This window comes from Chiloscyllium punctatum, chromosome 22 (assembly GCF_047496795.1).
Source record: "Chiloscyllium punctatum isolate Juve2018m chromosome 22, sChiPun1.3, whole genome shotgun sequence".
NCBI lineage: Eukaryota > Metazoa > Chordata > Chondrichthyes > Orectolobiformes > Hemiscylliidae > Chiloscyllium > Chiloscyllium punctatum.
The window spans coordinates 56,292,202-56,311,039 of NC_092760.1; the positions used below are offsets into that span (position 1 = coordinate 56,292,202).

Genomic DNA, 18,838 nt, shown 5'->3' on the forward strand with positions numbered 1-18,838 from the left:
CCTTCAATGAAGACCCCTCAGGCAGATGTTGCTGGCCCATCAAAAGCCAGCAACTGTTCCACTGAGCAGTGCATGAGGAGGCCATGGCTGCTGGTGTAAGAGCAGCCTCCCAGGATGCAGAGGCACCAGGACAAAGGCCCTAATCATGGGGGATAGAGTTCTCAGATTGGGCATCACAAGGAGATTATGATTAGATTCCCTACATTGTGGAAACAGGCCCTTCAGCCCAACAAGTCCATACCGACCCTCCGAAGAGTAACCCACCCAGACCCACTTCCCTCTGACTAATGCATCTAACACTATGGGCAATTTAGCATGGCCAATTCACCTAACCTGCACATCTTTGGACTGTGGGAGGAAACTGGAGCACCCGGAGGAAACCCACACAGACACGGGGAGAACGTGTAAACACCACACAGACGGTCGCCGGAGGCTGGAATTGAAGCCGGGGTCCCTGGCGCAGTGAGGCTGCAGTGCTAACCACTGAGCCACCATAAGTATGGGTGAGTTAGCGTCCAGGGAATAGGTTTTGAGCGGATGGATCCTAGCAGTCAGCCCCTTTCTCTGATGTCCAATCCTTTCATCAGGCCCCAGTGAACTTTGGTCAAAGGATCCCCCCTCCACTCCAGCTGAGCAATAATCAGGAATGCTGCATAGCAACAGTTCCATCCTCTGATGGTTCGTGCCAGCAGTGACAAGTTTATGTGGTCCTTAAGTGTCTCTATTGGCTGCAGGATAGGAAGGCCAATAATTGGGCCTTTCTGTCCACACCTAAATCTGCTGGAGACTTTTTTTTGTATACACCACCATGCCACCAATCACATGTCCTTCACACATTTGTGTGGAGCCACAGAAAATGGGGGAGATACTAAATGAATATTTTGCATCAGTATTTACTGTGGAGAAGGATATGGAAGACATAGACTGTAGGGAAATAGATGGTGACATCTTGCAAAATGTCCAAATTACAGAGGAGGAAGTGCTGGATGTCTTGAAACGGTTAAAGGTGGATAAATCCCCAGGACCTGATCAGGTGTATCCAAGAACTCTGTGAGAAGCTAGAGAAGTGATTGCTGGGCCTCTTGCTGAGATATTTGTATCATCGATAGTCACAGGTGAGGTGCTGGAAGACTGGAGGTTGGCAAACATGGTGCCACTGTTTAAGAAGGGCGGTAAAGACAAGCCAGGGAACTATAGACCAGTGAGCCTGACCTCGGTGGTGGGCAAGTTGTTGGAGGGAATCCTGAGGGACAGGATGTACATGTATTTGGAAAGGCAAGGACTGATTCGGGATAGTCAACACGGCTTTGTGCATGGGAAATCATGTCTCACAAATTTAATTGAGTTTTTTAAAGAAGTAACAAAGAAGATTGATGAGGGCAGAACAAAGATGTGATCTATATGGACTTCAGTAAAGTGTTCGACAAGGTTCTCAATGGGAGACTGATTAGCAAGGTTAGCTCTCATGGAATACAGGGAGAACTAGCCATTTGGATACAGAACTAGCTCAAAGGTAGAAGACAGAGGGTGGCAGTGGAGGGTTGTTGTTCAGACTGGAGGCCTGTGACCAGTGGAGTGCCACAAGAATCGGTGCTGGGCCCTCTACTTCTTGTCATTTACATAAATGAGTTGGATGCGAGCAGAAGAGGTACAATTAGTAAGTTTGCAGATGACACCAAAATTGGAGATGTAGTGGATAGTGAAGTGGGTTACCTCAGATTACAGCAGGATCGGGACCAGATGGGCCAATGGGCTGAGAAGTGGCAGATGGAGTTTAATTCAAATAAATGTGAGGTGCTGCATTTTGGGAAAGGAAATCTTAGCAGGACTTATACACTTAATGGTAAGGTCCTAGGGAGTGTTGCTGAACAAAGAGACCTTGGAGTGCAGGTTCATAGCTCCTTGAAAGTGGAGTCGCAGGTAGATAGGATAGTGGAGAAGGCGTTTGGTATGCTTTCCTTTATTGGCCAGAGCATTGAATACAGGAGTTGGGAGGTCATGTTGCGGCTGTACAGAATACTGGTTAGGCCACTGTTGGAATATTGCATGTAATTCTGGTCTCCTTCCTATCGGAAAGATGTTGTGAAACTTGAAAGGGTTCAGAAAAGATTTACAAGGATGTTGCCAGGGTTGGAGGATCTGAGCTACAGGGAGAGGCTGAACAGACTGGGGCTGTTTTCCCTGGAGCGTCAGAGGCTGAGGGGTGACCTTATAGAGGCTTACAAAATTATGAGGGGCATGGATAGGATAAATAGACAAAGTCTTTTCCCTGGGGTCGGGGAGACCAGAACTAGAGGGCATAGATTTAGGGTGAGAGGGGAAAGACATAAAAGAGACCTAAGGGGCAACCTTTTTCACGCAGAGGTTGGTACAGGTATGGAATGAGCTGCCAGTGGATGTGGTGGAGGCTGGTACAATTGCAACATTTAAGAGGTATTTGGATGCGTATATGAATAGGAAGTGTTTGGAGGGATATGGGCCGGGTGCTGACAGGTGGGACTAGATTGGTCGGCATGGATGGGTTGGACCGAAGGGTCTGTTTCCATGCTGTGCATCTCTATGACTCTATGACCACCAAGCTCCATTGCTTGCTGTCACAAAATGATTTGGATTTTCAGTGATTCTTCAATACATTAAGAAAATGCCTTTCTGATTTAAATTCGAGATTAAAATTCCTTGCCTTCAAATAAGTATGTTTCTCCACCTTTACATGAAGTCAGAGCCAAGATCCTGTCAGTCAAATTAATTTCCTATAGTGCCTCTGGGTCTTTCTTGTGAACAGGAGAAAGTGAGGACTGCAGATGCTGGAGATCAGAGTTGAAAAATGTGGTTCTGGAAAAACACAGCAGGCCAGGCAGCATCCGAGGAGCAGGAGAATTGACGCTTCGGGCATAAGCCCTTCTTCAGGACTTATGCCCGAAATGTCAATTCTCCTGCACCTCGGATGCTGCCTGGCTTGCTGTGTTTTTCCAGCACCACATTTTTCAACTTTCTTGTGAACAACTGACCAATGAGCATGCACCTGCACTGCTGACAATGTTCACATTTCTCAAACAGCTAATAAGCCACTTAGTAAATGGAATAGGCAAGAAGGAAGTAAATCCAGCTGTGTTTAGGAGAGCGACTCATAGCATTTTGTCAACAGCTGAACAAAATGTTGGCAAACCTAAGTTGTCAGATCCCTGAACATAGGTTATTTCTTTTCTGTCTCTACTTGGTTATTTTCCCATCAGTAGCTGAAGGCAAGATTTTTGAGCATTTGCTACATGGAGACCCATCGTGAATGATACAATGAGAATCCATCATGGTCATGCTGTCATCCCAAAAACAGACAGATTTATTGAATTCAGTTTCAGATCTTACCACACCAGGGCTTATATTTATGATCTCTGGGTTTCTAGTTCAATATGTCCTAGACTACTGAACACATGTTGGGCTTAATTTATGCTGAAGTATAGTGTTTCAGAATGAATTGATTTGACGCTGGGTTTAAATTAAGTCGGATGCTAGTAAATCCAAAAGGGTAAATTGAAACATGATGTGTGTTTCTCAATAAATATCAAACCTTACTTCCTGTAATAGTATGTTCCATGGATATCTGGATGAATGTCACATCTAGGTACCATTTTGAACAACGATTTTTCTGTATAGGTACAAGAGAGTCTTGGAACCATGTTGGATTTTTCTCTTGATTGTTAAGTCCTGGGAAATACTATGTCTTCCATCTCTTGTGCAATTGTCAGATCCTGGCATCTCTGTACCATTTCAGTCAGTGTCTGAGGGATTAAGCTGGAGTCCTCTCACTTATTGCTTTCCTAAGAAGTTACAGAAATGACCCCAGCAGAGCAATACATCTTTGAAGTGTGCATTTGGTAATGGCCAAATTCACATTTGCTCTCCATTCATCTGAATCTGTCATGCTCAATGATTTGCCCAGAGCAATATCCTCATCACCAATAATTGAATCCTTGATGTGCAAATATCTGTATGAAAAAAAAACAGATGTTGGAAATCAGCAACAAAAACAGAAATTGCTGGCGAAACCCAGCAGGTGTGGCAGCATCTGTGAAGAGAAAGCAGAGTTAACATTTGTGTCTGATGACCCTTCTTCAGAGCAAACTGATTTCTTGATTTGCAGCATTTGAAGTTCTTCCAGTGTTTTTAATGACATGATCATCGTCATCACCATCATCACTGACAAAAATATTCAGTGGATAATTATCTCCTCTCTTCATTTACTTCCTCTTCTCATGCTAGTCCAGGGACTAAGAAAGAAATGAGGAAGGATTGGTAACAAGGTTGAGTCACTAGACTCGAAATGTTAACTGTCTTTTCTCCCCACCGATTTTGCCAGATCAACAGTTTCTCCTGCAATTTCTATTTTTGTTTAAGCTAGAGATAAGTTTGAGGTTCTTTGACCGCTTGATCCTTTAAAGTCCCATAATGGTTTCAGGTACTGTTGTGCACCAACTGGTATGCAGCAGGAACTAGTATGTAGAACTTATTGTCACTGTGTCCAAGAACTCAACAGTGTGCTTTTTAAGCTCTGTACGTCAGGATTCCTCTGCCAGGTGCTTGCTTCCCTTGAACATTGAGTACAAATATAAATGTCATTTGAAGAAGGAAGCATGCAAAATCTGTCTCCCAGCAGGTAACAAACAACTGATTGAATAAGGGCAACTAGTAGAGAATATAACTTGAGATGTTACCTGCAAATATTTCTTTTGTGAATACGCAATTTTGAGAGGTGAGTTTAAAGATGGTGAGTGCTTTCTTTGAAAACAAACCAGCTGGTGGAATTATGCTGCAGGATCTTTTCCCATTTGTTACACTTTACCTCATTCAGCACAAGTCCCTCATCTGGGTGCAAACATGGTTCAACATACAGTATGTTCAAGTATGGCAACATAACCACCGCCAAACAATTTTACCGCTGGAGTCAGCTCTATTCCATCACTGCTTCTTAGTTTAGTGGCCTGCTCTTTCAGGCCTAATGGACTTCCACCTTACATTTAAGCATTTATTGGACTTGCTTTTAATCGACAGTGTGAAGTGACAGAATGTTGGTCATGTACGTCTCCTTCGAGAGTGATCAGGCTGAAGCCTCTTGCTGTTTTTAAAATGGGTCCTTTGCTAATCATTCTAACAGAGGTCCCACACTGTAATTTCACCAGGTGATCAGCAGAAATCTTGGAAAAACAATTTAAAGCCTGCTGTTTTGCAGGACTTCTTGTTGTTAATCTTCCACTAACATTAAAACAGCAGGTAAGGGTAGCTCTCATGGACATTTTAAGGTGGCCAGCTTGAAATTGTTGCAACTTGCAAATAGGGATTTTACAGAATTTGTTTGATAATTGTTACAGCATTTTCATTTAGAAATAATTCAAGACTTCTTATATTCTTTGGGTGAACAGATATTTTAACGAATATTTAATCAAACAGAAGAGTGAAAAGTGGCCAGAGGATCAGTTCTGAGGTTACTGCTTCTTTGGGACATTATTAAGATGAAGGGCATCCACTCCTGGCTCATAGCAAACACCTAAGAAGTAGCATAACAGGATAAAATCTCTTTGTTCCTTGTGGTTAATTTCGAATCTTGTGGATTAAAGATAGTTCTTCATAGGTAAGGAAGGAAGCTTGGGAGGAAGAGTTTACATTAAAATATTTTTTGGCCCTTTCAGCAATAGGAAGCAAAGGTGAATAGTAAAACAGTATGGAATGAGGAAATATCTAAAAACTGAAAGGGATCATTGGAATTTAGTCTCGACATGGGAATCAACATAGGTACCTATTAACTTAGCTCACTGCTGGCTGCAAGAAGCCTCCATTGTTGACCAGTGCCAAGCAGCATCTCAAGATTTCAACCTTGGGCACAATAGTACATACCCAATATTGACATCGGCACTTGCTATCCCTCTTGACTATCATGACACCTCTCTGATAAACGTGTAAACTGCTTAGGAAGCACAGACTTGCATTGGACAGCGCAACTTCGCTTGGCATTGAAAGACTGCAGTGGGAACACATGTGTGCACCCAGCTCAGGAATGTGAGCAAGATGCATCTCAGGGCTGTTTATTGGTCTCTCTGTGTTTGCTAACGTAATGTTCACCTGCATGCTCACAGCATTCATGCCTCACCTTACTTTACCATGCCTGTTAGTGCATTGGCACTTCACCAGAGCCAAAGCCTGTCAGTGCTCTCATATTGACAAGCTCTTTTGCATAGACTCACGAACAGACTGTTTTTCAGAAGGAATCTTTCTGGTGAGGGGAAGCAGCTTGATTTCCAGCACACTGAGACATTGTTTTGACATGTACAATGTGTGTTAGCTGCCTACAAACACTCTGCACATGTGTTCAACCAAGTGGCTATGATGGAAACTGGGTGGGGGCTAGTCCTCAGTCCCATCCAGGGAGGGTCTGCTGCCAGTCAGGAGGGGCACAGCCTGCACCTAGTCCAGGCATTTGAGCACAGTCAGTTTTCAGCTTCAGACACTCACTGTCAGGGGATTTGTCTGCCTACAGCAGCAGTGATGTGGTCAAGAAAGCAGAGACATTTATGAATATGGGAACGACAGTGACAGTGGGAGTATGTCGAGCAGCATTGAACTGGTAGGCTACAGGAGGAGGAGGTGTGGCCTTCAGAAGAGGAGTTTAGAGCACCACGGTGGGCATTATTAATGTCAGGATTCAGGGAACAGGGAGAACAGTAGGAGGTAAAGTTCAATATGGTGCATCTTCACGTGTGGGGTCTGCTGAATCTGAATAATTGTGATAGATGCTGAGGAACTGAGGAAACAGGAACTGTCATGGCTGCAGGAAGCTCTTCTTGTGGATGACAGAACTCTGTTGCCTTAGGCCCCACAAGACAGACAGAACTTCACTGACGCCTAGTTCCAGTAGATGCTAGCTGGGTACAGAAGAACATCATGAGCTGTCCAGGTCAAAATGCCAGTATTTGGTCTGCATTCTGGCATTGAATTGTATTCTCTACCTCTGTGATCTCTTTTGCTGGCTGTGAATAAAGTTCAGGCTTGGAATTGTTCAAATGGTTCCCTGTATATGATAGTCCCTTCGTGAACAATGATAATGACCGCTGGACATTGGAAAAAGAAGAGAAGGGACTCAGAGTGGGTTTTCAGATGCGTGTTATAAAGGATAGGTTAAAAAAAAAAGGTTAAATGGTGACAATACGAAACTGGGGTTGCATGTGTAAGGGAGTGTCACCCATACCAGCCGTGTGCCATGGGTAGCATGGCTTTGCAGCTGCCATTATGCATTAGCAAGGAGCCATGGCGGAGTGTCAATACATGTCCTTCTGCACTGTAGCCTTTCAAAAGTGGTGCAGGTGCAAGGAGTGATGGTCATTCAGTAACATCTGTTGGAGTGGTGAGCTTTGCTAGAAATGATATGTAGCAAGATGGAGCTAGAGTCAAGACATAAATGATGCCTTTGACGTTGGGTAAGTACATAATAAAATGTATTTGGTAAGGTGTGGTGAGAAATCCCACTGGACCTGATGTCACAAATGCCTTCAAAAATCTCTATATGACTTGCACTTAAGTTCAGCCTCTAAATCTTAATCAATTAATTCCTGTGCTTCATAATAAAGTAATTAGAGAGGAACCTCAATTATCCAGCATTTGATTAACTGAATTTTGCATTATCTGAACAAGATCACAAGGTCCCAATGCTTGGCTGACTATGCTAGCCAGCATTCGACTATCCTGCATTTGATTAATCAAACAAAATCCTGCCTATCTGTGTCCTACAGATAATCTGTAGGCTATTTACTTAAATCAACTAGTTGATTTTTAAAAAAAATTCTAATTCTAATGTAGATATTGGTAACTGGGTAAAACATTTAAAATTATCGTGACTTATGGAGTGGTAGGACTAAGGATTGACAGTGCACTGTGTAATGGCTGTCATGACATGGTATCTTGCTACTTTAAGAATCAACAGATACTGGAAAAAAGCATAGACTGAAGGAGGTTAGGAGTTATTGAGGCCCAGGGAAAAATGTGTAAGACTGTATATGAGTGCTAAAAAATTACCTGGAATTTATAGCACAGAAACGTGCAATTCAGACACGAGTGTCCGTGCCAGGTTATATGCTTCACAAAGTAAATGGGGTAGTATGTAAGAAGGCATGCTTAGACCTTAAGGATATAAAAGGAAAGTTCATAGTGAGTGAAGATGATGTCTTGAATGATATAGCTGCATCTGAGTAATGTCGCCTTAATAAGTCTGATATTCGTCACACAAATCAAACGGTTAAGAAAACTGCAGCACAATCATTGAAAGTTAATAATTTTTTGTTGATTTTTTTTGTGTTTGAGTGGAGTTCACAGTGCAATATGAATGTTTGTCTGTTCAGACTGTAAATCATTTTGTAGTGATCCTGTTGTAGATATGAATTCAGGGAGAGAGAAAATGTAACTTTCTAACTAAAACAAAATCATGTGTACTTCTTTTCAATAACCAATCTTTTTACTGCAGGTATTAATGCTGGATCAAACATCAACTATTATTTATTTTGCAGTACAATAATATTACTAATGTTAATGAAAGGTTAAATGGACATTTGGTTAATATTTGTTTCCTGTAAATCAACAGTAATTATTAATGTGTTTCCTTTAAACCTTACCAACCCTAAAAGCTCTGAAAATGAAAGGACTGGGGTTATGAGTGTTCTTGCATTTCTGAGCGATTTACTCAAACCATGCATTCTTGCAATGAGACAGAACAGAACACTTTTAATGTATTTAGTTTAAAAAAAAGTTATTGCTGTAAAAGGGGTCTTGAAAAGTTTACTTTGAAAGAAGGGCGAGAGGTCACAAGTGTTTTTGGTCGTTATCCTTCATCCACTCATGTTACTAGATAATGTGTATGCTCTTAGAATTCAAGACTCCTCCTTGTATTCTGCTTTTGAGGTGAGGAAATAAAAAATCCTTTTTGTCAGTTTTGTGTAGAGTAAGACAGCAGGATCCCACACGGCACGATGGCTCAGTGGTTAGCACTGCTGCCTCACAGCACCAGAGTCCTAGGTTCGATTCAGGCATGTGTGGAGTTTGCACATTCTCCCCGTGTCTGTGTGGGTTTCCTCCGGGAGCTCTGCTTTCCTCCCACAGTCCAAAGATGTGCAGGTCAGGTGAATTGGCCAAGCTAAATTGCCCATAGTATTAGGTGCAATAGTCAGAGAGGATGTGGGTCTGGGTGGGTTACTCTTTGGAGGGTTGGTGTGGACTTGTTGGGTCAAAGAACCTGTTTCTACACTGTAGTGAATCTAATCTAAAAACATATCCTGTTTCTTTCCCTCTTCACCACTCTACTCAATTCCCCCTCCCTTGAAGGTTTTGAATTATTGGCAACACATAAGGGCTAAATCAATGCTCCTAAACTTCTAACAGGGAGCAGAGATATTCCATATGCAAAGGACTTTCTTTCATTTTTCTATTAAAGGTTATTTTATTGTTAAAATGAATGGATAGGAAAAATGAAATGTATGCCCTTGATTTTACAATAGTTAGTTGAATGCTGCTGCTGACTGAAGTGTTGTATCTCCCTGTAGTTCTGTTGGTGCTAATGTCCTTTTAGTACTGTAACAAGGAGACATTTTTATTGTGTGAAAGTATCCACTAAACAGCAGAAAACAATACAATCATGAAAGTCCTTTTCACCAACCACACAACTTAACCTTGCCTCATAACACAATAAAAGAAAGGAAATCTGGGTAGTGCTAAGGCACAGTAACTAATGGTGAAATGCTTCTTCCTTTAACAGATGTTGGAACGGAAAAGTGTTTGGACATGATTGCAATCCTACCTGAGATTTCTAACTCAACACTGACTGTTGATCACGCTTTTGCTTTTCAAGAACTTAGTGCATGATGATAAGACATTGTATCTGATGAGGTTCAGGACAGAACATAAGTTAATATGGAATATCTGCATTATTCTGAATTTCTTTGCCATCAGATATGTTGAGCTTACATCAGAGATTTGGTCAGAATCAATGGCTATTTTAGGTCTCTTTCCTTATTGCTCCTGTTTTTTGTTTACATTAAGATTTTTCTTCTGCTTTTCTGTAATGACTGTCACTTCATCATTCAGTCTTTATCATTGACTACTGGCAACTTCACAAACAATTTCTTCACATTTTTGTTTATTTTTCAGATGCTCCTGTGATCATAGGGGCACTCATTCCCGTACCTCATTGATCAGGCTGTGCGTGCAAGCAACTAGAATATCCCTTGACAGATATAAAATTCATCTCACACTCTCATCTAAGCTATGATGTTTATTAGGAAGACCTGTAAGAACATCTTTGTAATCCTTCAGGATCTGGCCAGCTGTCAGTTGCATAGTAGCCTGCAAAATACTGCAGATCTCATAGCTTGTGTGGGCTTATCCTACACTTGAACTGGACCAAGCTTTAAATTTGCTTCAGTTGAAGTGAGTGGATTTTGCTTAAGTATCTATATCTAGGTCTGTAGATCTTTGTTCCTCCCACTATATTGGGCTCTCAGCTTTATTTGTTCTTTTGAGATGATCATCTTTCCATTATACTATCTCAAATTGATCTTTCAATAGTTTAACTTTTGGGTTATCATCTTGAGCTAGTTTGCGCAGATGTGTGAAGCTCATGATATTGCACTATTTGACACTTCACCTTAATTTGATACTCTCCTTCCACAGTTATTATTCTAATAGGTAGAAAACATTTATCAACTTTATACCTCCTGATACCAATGTGTTACATATCGTGGAGTTGCTTACCAGAATCATTAGCTGACATTGCTCTAGCAACTACCTTTACAGACTTGCTTTACTTGTTTCAAATTTAATGCTTGTGTGCAATTAATTTGCATCCTTGCCTTGATCTTTCTGCTGGCTCTTCTGCAAATATTTCTCTCTTTTTCCCAATCTAATTTTCTCATTCAGCCTTGAATGTAATAATGCAAAGCCTAATTTGTTTTCCCATGAATATCCTGTAGCTATGATTTACACCTCAGAGCTTCTGCACATTTAAAGCATTCTTGAGAGTAAGTTTCTCCTCTTTCCGCAGATGTGCTGTCACAGTGGAAACCTGTATGTCTAAGACAGCCTCATTGATGAGATCATCTTTTAGCTGTTGAAACATAGGATTCAGCTAGATATGTCAGTGCTATGATATACTAATCAATAGCCTCCCTTCTCCCCGAACTGAGATTTGAATGTGTACTGTTTATAAGTAACATGCATATGGGATTCAAGGTATGTCTTTAACACCTTCAACATTACTTTGTCTGGCTTCTCTGTTACTCAGTGAGTTTTGGAAACAATATTTGCTTGGATTTTATTCAGTTCTCTGGTAATTACATTGTTTCCACTGAGTATTGAGGAAAAAAATCCAATTCTGTCTCAAATCTTGTTGCATTTCCCTAGCAGCAGAGAGTGGAAAATTCATAGCCATTCCGATACGCCTAGCAGTTCAAAATTGCAGCCCAAAGTTTGAATTCTTCCTTGTTTTTTTTTTAAAATAGTAGCCAATTCCTTACAGCATTGGCAATTCATGAAAGGTCAACATTAGACTTGAGGCACTATTTTTCTTGAAATGTGTTTACTGGCGGCCACTAAAATGAAAGAGGTAGATTGCAGCAAGCTAGCCTGTATATCTGTGTAAATGCATTTCTTCAAAAAAAATCTCTCCCCAAAAAGCTGCCAATGAGTTATAGAGTCAACTGACCAGATATCATAAACTAAGCTAGTCCCATTTCCCAGCACTTGGCCCATACCCCTCTAAACCCTTCCTCTTCATGTACCCATCCAGATACCCTTTAACTGTTGTTATTATACCAACCTCCACCACGTCCTCTGGCAGCTCATTCCATACATGTACCACCCTCTGCCTGAAAAGGTTGTCCCTTAGGTCCCTTTTAAATCTTTGCCCCTCACCTTAAACCTATGCTATCTAGTTTTGCCACCCTGGGGAAGAATTCCTCTGATGCTGCCTGACCTGCTGTGCTTTGCCAGCACCACACTTTTCAACTCTGATCTCCAACATCTGCAGTCCTCTCTTCTGGGGAAAAGACCTTGTCTATTTATTCTATCCAAGCCTCTCATGATTTTATAAACCTCTATAAGATCACCCCTAAGCCTCTGACGCTCCAGGGAAAACAGCCCCAGCCTAGTCAGCCTCTCTCTATTGCTCAAACCATGACAACATCCTTGTACATCTTTTTGAACCCTTTCAAGTTTCACTATACTCTTCCTATAGCAGGGAGACCAGAATTGCACACAGTATTCCAGAAGTGGTCGAGCCAATGTCCCACACAGTAATGACATGACCTCCCAACTCCTATACTCAATGAACTGACCAATAAAGTCAAAAAGTGTAGCACTGGAAGAGCACAACCAGTCAGGCAGCATCTGAAAAACCTGGGGAGGGGGGTGTGAGTGAGAAGTGGTTGGCCACAGAGCAGTGGGATTGATTGGTTCGTGTGTCCCAGAGATGTTCTCTGAAATGTTCTGTAATTTGGCATTCTGTCTCCCTGATGTAGAGAAGACCGCATCGACAGCATGGACACAGTAAATGAGGTGTTTGAATGTGCAAGAACATCTCTGCTGGATGTGAAAGGATTCTCTGGGGCCTTGGACAGAGATGAGGGGAGAAATGTGGGTGCAGGTTTTACATCTCTTGCAGTGGCAAAGGAAGGTGCTGAATGAGGAGGATGGGTTGGTGAGGAGTGTGGACCTAACAAGGGAATCACAGAGGGAATGGCCTTTGTGGAACATAGATAGGAATGGGGAAGGAGCTATTTCTTTGGTAGTGGTGTCTGATTGTAGGTGGCAGAAATAGTGGAGGATGATGACTTGTATCCGGAGATTAGTGGGGTGGAAAACATAGGGGTTCTATCCTTGTTTTAGTGGAGGGGTGGGGTTCAAGAGCAGAGGTGCAGGAAGTAGAGGAGATATGCTGAAGGTCATTCTTGATCATGTGGGAGGGAAAATTGTAGTCCTTGAATTAGGAGGCCATCTGGAATGTCCTGGAGTGGAATTGCTCCTACTGAAGCAGAAGAATTAGGAGTAAGGGATCATGTTTTTAAGGGGGAAAGGAGGTGTCGTCCAAGTAACTGTGGGAGTCGGTGGGTTTGAAGTAGATGTCCGTGCTGAGTCCGTTGCCGGAGATTGAGATGGCGAGGTCCAGGAAAAGGAGAGAGGTGACCAAGATGGTCCAGGTAAACTTGAGGTCAGGGTGGAAGCTTTTGTGAAGTTGATGAACTGTTCAATCTCCCCTTGGGAGCACGAGATGACGCTGATACAGTCATGAATGGCACACCAACCTGTACACCCTGAAGCCAGGCGCCACCCCAGACACCTCCTCCTACAGTCCACTCGACCAAGACCTCACCTCCCCATCACCAAACCATCATCTTCCAGACCATCCACAATTTCATCACCTCAGGAGAATCACCTGTCCACAGCCTCCAATTTCATAGTCCCCCAATCTCACACCGCCCGGTTCCACCTCTTACCCAAAATCTACAAACCTGTCCACTCCGATTGACCCATTGTCTCTGCCTGCTCCTGTCCCACTGAACTTATCTCCTTATATCTCAATATCATCCCATCCCTTCCCTTTGGTCCAGGAACTCACCACATACATTCGTGGCACTAGCCACGCCTTCCACCTCCTCCATGACTTATGTTTCCCCAGCCCCCAATGCCTCATCTTCACTATGGATATCCAGTCCCTGTATGTGCCCATTTGTCATAGAGAAGCCCTCTGTTTCTTCCTCTCCCACTGACCCAACCAGTACCCCTCCACCGATACACTGATTCAATTGGCTGAACTTGTCCTCACCCTCCAACTTCGCCTTCAAATTCTCCCACTTCCTTCAGATCAAAGGGGTAGCCGTGGGTACCCACATGGGCCCCAGCTATGCCTGCCTCTTCGTAGGATACTTGAAGCAAAACATCTGCAGTTACATTGGCACCATTCCCCACCTTTTCCTCCGTTACACTGATGACTGTATCAGCACCACCTTGTGCTCTAACTGTGATCTCCAGCATCTGCAGTCTTTAATTTCTCCCAGTACAGACCCATAAAGTCAAGCATTGCAAATGCCTTCTTCGCTATCCTTCTAACTGGCACTCCACTTGAACGGGACTATGAACCCGCACTCCATGACCTTTGTTCAACAACACTCCCCAGGACTTTACTATTAAGTGTACAAGTCCTGCCCTGATTTTCCTTTCCTGGCTGCAGCAATTGAAACTTTCTGGTCTGAAGCATATATGGTTCAGAAAGGGTGATGGAAGTTGAGGTAGAAGTGCACTGAATGGCTGAACAAGATCAATATACCATTCCATGGGCTGGTTTTCAGAACCCTCTCCAATCCAAGGAAATTGTCCAGGAGGGCCACAGATGTAATCCTATTGACTGCTGTGCAACAATTTAAATTGAGAGCAGCACTACCATCTCAGGCATACTCCATGGGCACTGCCACACGCACATTACATCCATGGGCTTTGGCATCCAATATGTGCCAGTGCCTACGGATTCCCCTAGTACATCACTGAATCACTTACAGGACACTTATGTACTCAATGCTGCAAAGCCACTATCATTCTGATGCTGTAGCAAGGACACTGTGCCCTAGGACATGCACCCAGCCCATGGACTGGACCAGGCTACATCTCTGGGCTGTTTGCTGCTCTCATAACACTCCCTCACTCTAAGCCCATCTGATGCTCACAGCATCTATGCCTTTTCGCTTTGCCCCCTCAGCCAGAAATACCAGGCTCACATTACAGTTGCCTAGCCAAGCCATTTAGCACAGAAACAAAGCCAGGAAGCTTGTTATAGCTGGCAGCAAGCCTCAGTCAAGTCAAGTGGGATAGTCTTCACTCAGGGGTCCTGGCACAGTAAGTCAAGGGCAGCATCCAATACCAGTCCAGCACCTGCACTGGGTGGTCAGCATCATAGAGGTGAGGATCCAAATGTTGGGCTGCACAACACCTATCTTGATCCAGATCTCTACACGTAAAGTAAGGTGCCAATTTCTCCTGTCTGCCATTTCTGAGTCAAATGTCAGGGACTATGCAGGGTATCTCCACACTGACAGTGATTGTCTCAGTGCACAACAGGCTTTTTAACATGGTTCAAGTGCCAGGAATGCTGATATTTCAGCAGGTATCAGTCTAGTGGTGAGTTCCAGCAAAGGTGGAATTCCGACATGAGAGTGACATGATAGGTAATTAATGAGGTGAGTTTAGTAGTATAAGGTGAGAAGGTTCAATAGGCTCCACAGCGAAAACCCTCCAAAAATCTCTATGCAACTCAGGTTTGGCCTAAAAATTGTAAGATTCAACCCAAAGTTTTTGTCTTTCCCATTAACTCTGGAGGTAAATTAAACAATTCAGAATTAATATTCTGTGTAAAGAAATTTCTTCTGCCCCATGTTGCAAGTCTCTAACTTCTTATATGTCCCTGAACCCTCATTCTTGATTCTTCAAATACAAAAACATATGCTTCTATACCATGTATTTGCATAATCTTAAACAATTCTTTCATATCATCATGTAATCTGCATTATACTAATGGAAAAAAGTACAATTTCTTATATTTCCTTTGTATTTGTGTTTCCTCATATTGGAAGAGTCTCAGCAGCTCACTGCTGTGCCCTCACTAAAGCCTCAATGTCCTTCCTAAATCTGGAAACCATCCGAAACAGTGAAGCTAGTACGTACATTAAGATTTTGCATTGGAGTATCATTATCTCTTGATTTTCAGTAAAGGACAGGCTAGCCCTTAAAATTAGTGATTTGGTGATTTTTCATTACCTACAAAATTCACACGCATACTGATTTTTTAATCAAAAATAAAAGCAAGGTACTGCAGAGTTTGGAAATTTGAAATAAAAACAGAAAGTGCTGAAAATACTGAATAGGTCTGACAGCATCCGTGGAGAGAGTACAAAGTTGACACAATGAGTCAAGTGTGTGATAGAGTTCTGCAGAAGTGTCAGGTTCAATTTGAAACATCATCTGTTAGTCTCTCCACGCTGACAGACCATTGAATATTTCCAGCACCTTCTGATCTTTTCAAAGTGAGAAATTTAGCAGATGGCTAATTTGCAAAACTTTCAATACACATAATATTTTAATGATATATAAATTACTAGTACTGATATTATTTTACTTTCTCCCCATAGGCTTATAGCCAAGGAACTGGCTCGATTTCATTCTGTTCAAATTGATAATGGCTACCCTTCTGAACCAGTCCTTTGGAATACTGTCTCCAAGTACCTGACTTTACTGAATACCAACCAGCTCAAGCCATCAGAACGTGTGAGGTAGGAGCAGAATCAATTGCTTTTCCATTGAAATGCAACTCTTAAATGTTATTCTATTTATTGCTGTAAAGCTAAACTTCTTTTTCATCTATTTTGACAGATGCATTAACCTATTTTCAATGGTTTAGTGTCTCAGTAGAAATAACAAACAAAGCAATTGCATCAGCATGCTAAGCATTCCTGGTGAAATTTTGAAACAACCTAGTTTGTATCTATTTATCATACCAAAGTTGCTGAATTGTTTATGCATTGTGTAAACTTTGTTTTAAGCCATGGGTTCTCACACGTAGATCACAATCAACTGGTTGATCAGAGTATCCAACAGTTCATCTCACCACCCATCTGCATCCCCTCACTGTGCACATGTTGATAGTCATACCCCTGCATAGCATTGCTTCTGGAGGTATAAAAAAGTACAATGATAAGTTTTGATAATTAAAATGGGAAATTTGGAATAGTACCACACAGTGATATACCATAAATTCAAGCATAACCTTCCCTTGAATAGCATGTTTTGGGCATAGAATGTTGATGACCTGCAGGATGGCTTGAAAGCTCGCCAATTATTGGTATCTAAATCAGCAGCAAAAGCTAATGCCTGTACAGAAGAGGCATTTCACATTTGCCATCTTCTGCCAAAAAAAAACAAGAAATCATTTGCAGACAGTGAAGTAATTAAAGAAACAATGATTGTTGTTGCTGACTCTTGATGCAAAGACTTTAAGAATAAAGAAAATATAAAAACAGCATTCCAGACCATGTCACTTGATCCTGCATGGTAGCAAGATGAATAGAATCTTTGAAGACATCTTTTAAAGGCAGGGCAGCATGGTGTGTCAGTGGCTAGCATTGCTGCATCACAGAGCCAGAGTCCCAGGTTCAATTTTGGCCTTGGGCAGCTGTCTGTGTGAAGTTTGGACATTCTCCTTGTGTCTGGGTGTGTTTCTACCAGGTGCTCCAGTTTCCTCTCACAGGTTAGATGGATTTGCCATGCTAAATTGCCCCATAGTGTCCAGGGATGTGCAAACTAAATGGGTTAGCTATGGTAAATGTGGGGTCCTGGGGATAGGGTGGCAGTGTAGGTGTGGCTAGGAAGCTCGTCAGAGGATTGGTGCAGACTCAATGGGCCAAATGGCCTCTAACTGCACTGTAGGGATTCTGTGACCTAAAGCACTGTGAATGGACTCAACAGGCAATTTCAGGATTGTCTCAAATCTCACTAAAGTTTGATGAATCCATCAGCGAGACAAAGAGAGCCCCGTTTTATTTTTGTTTTTGTGCACATAGTTTTTAAAAACTATTAATTATAAAGGATCTTGTCACCCGTTTGTCCCTTAAAAAGATGTAAGAATCTCTCCAACAAATTCCAAAGGTACGTACCAAGAGAGACATTCTGAACAAGTGACTGGTTTCCTTCAGAACTAATGGTGCACCAACCATGCTTGGTGCAAATCTGGCATGTGAGTTTTTTTGCAGAAATGATCCTGGTTTCCTCTCTTTTGTCAACTACCAGCGAGCATCAAGATGTAAAGTGATGGACTTTTCTCATGTAATGAAAGTTGTTGTTAAAATTGTAAACTTGATTCAAGCAAGAGCTCTTCAGCACCACTCTTGCTCAATAAACTCGATGCTGCCGACTGTAAACAATCCCCTAAGCTGATGTCACATGGTTAAATAAAGGGAAGGTTCTGCAAAGACCTTTATATCTGATGCCTGAAATCTTCACTTTTCTTCAATCAAGGAATGAAAGTGTGCAGCGAGCTGTCAGACAGTGCGTGATTGCTTAACTTCGGTTCTGTACAGACATAACATCAAGACTGAGCCGAACTGTGAGCTGCGGTGAAAGGATCGAATCTGAGCAGATATGCTTAGTGCTGAGAATGTAAACGAATTGAAGTTGGGTCTGTGGTCCTTCCAGTTAAAAATCACAAAACTTACCAGGTGTGGAGAAAATTCTGAAAAACATCAAGGGGTCTCAATGGTTAGCACTGCTGCCTCACAGTGCCAATGACCTGGGTTCGATTCCAGCCTCAGGCGACTGTCTGTGTGGAGTTTGCATATTCTTCCCATGTCTGCGTGAGTTTCCTCTGGGTGCTCCAGTTTCCTCCTACAATCCAAAGATGTGAAGGTTATGTAAATTGGCCATGCTAAATTGCTGATAGCATTCAGGGATGTGTAGGTTAGATGCATTAGTCAGGAGTATTAGGGTAGGGGAATAGGTCTGGATGGGTTACTCTCCAGAGGGTTGCTGTGGACCTTTAGGCTGAAGGCACAATAGGTGGATAGTGGTGGGGTAATGGTGGATGGAGGGTGGGGGTGGGGGAGGGTGGAGTGGATGGGGGAAGGAAGATCGACAAGTGGGACAGGTCATGAGGGCAGTGCTGTGCTGGAAAGTTGGGGGGAAAAGGTGGGGGGAAGGGAAATAAGGAACAGGTGAAGTACACATTGATGCCATGGGGTTGGAGGGTCCCGAGGCAGAAGATGGGGCCCTCTGC

The 18,838-nt window shown here is 42.5% G+C and overlaps 1 protein-coding gene across 1 annotated transcript in view; it reads left to right on the plus strand.

Annotated features, from left to right (window-relative positions):
• Positions 1 to 18,838, plus strand: part of LOC140493664 (ethanolamine kinase 1-like) — a 460,360-nt gene that overhangs the window by 97,976 nt on the left and 343,546 nt on the right. The window contains exon 3 of the mRNA XM_072592363.1: positions 16,203 to 16,343. Coding sequence (XP_072448464.1) covers positions 16,203 to 16,343 — 141 coding nt within the window. The remainder of the gene's footprint in view (positions 1 to 16,202; positions 16,344 to 18,838) is intronic.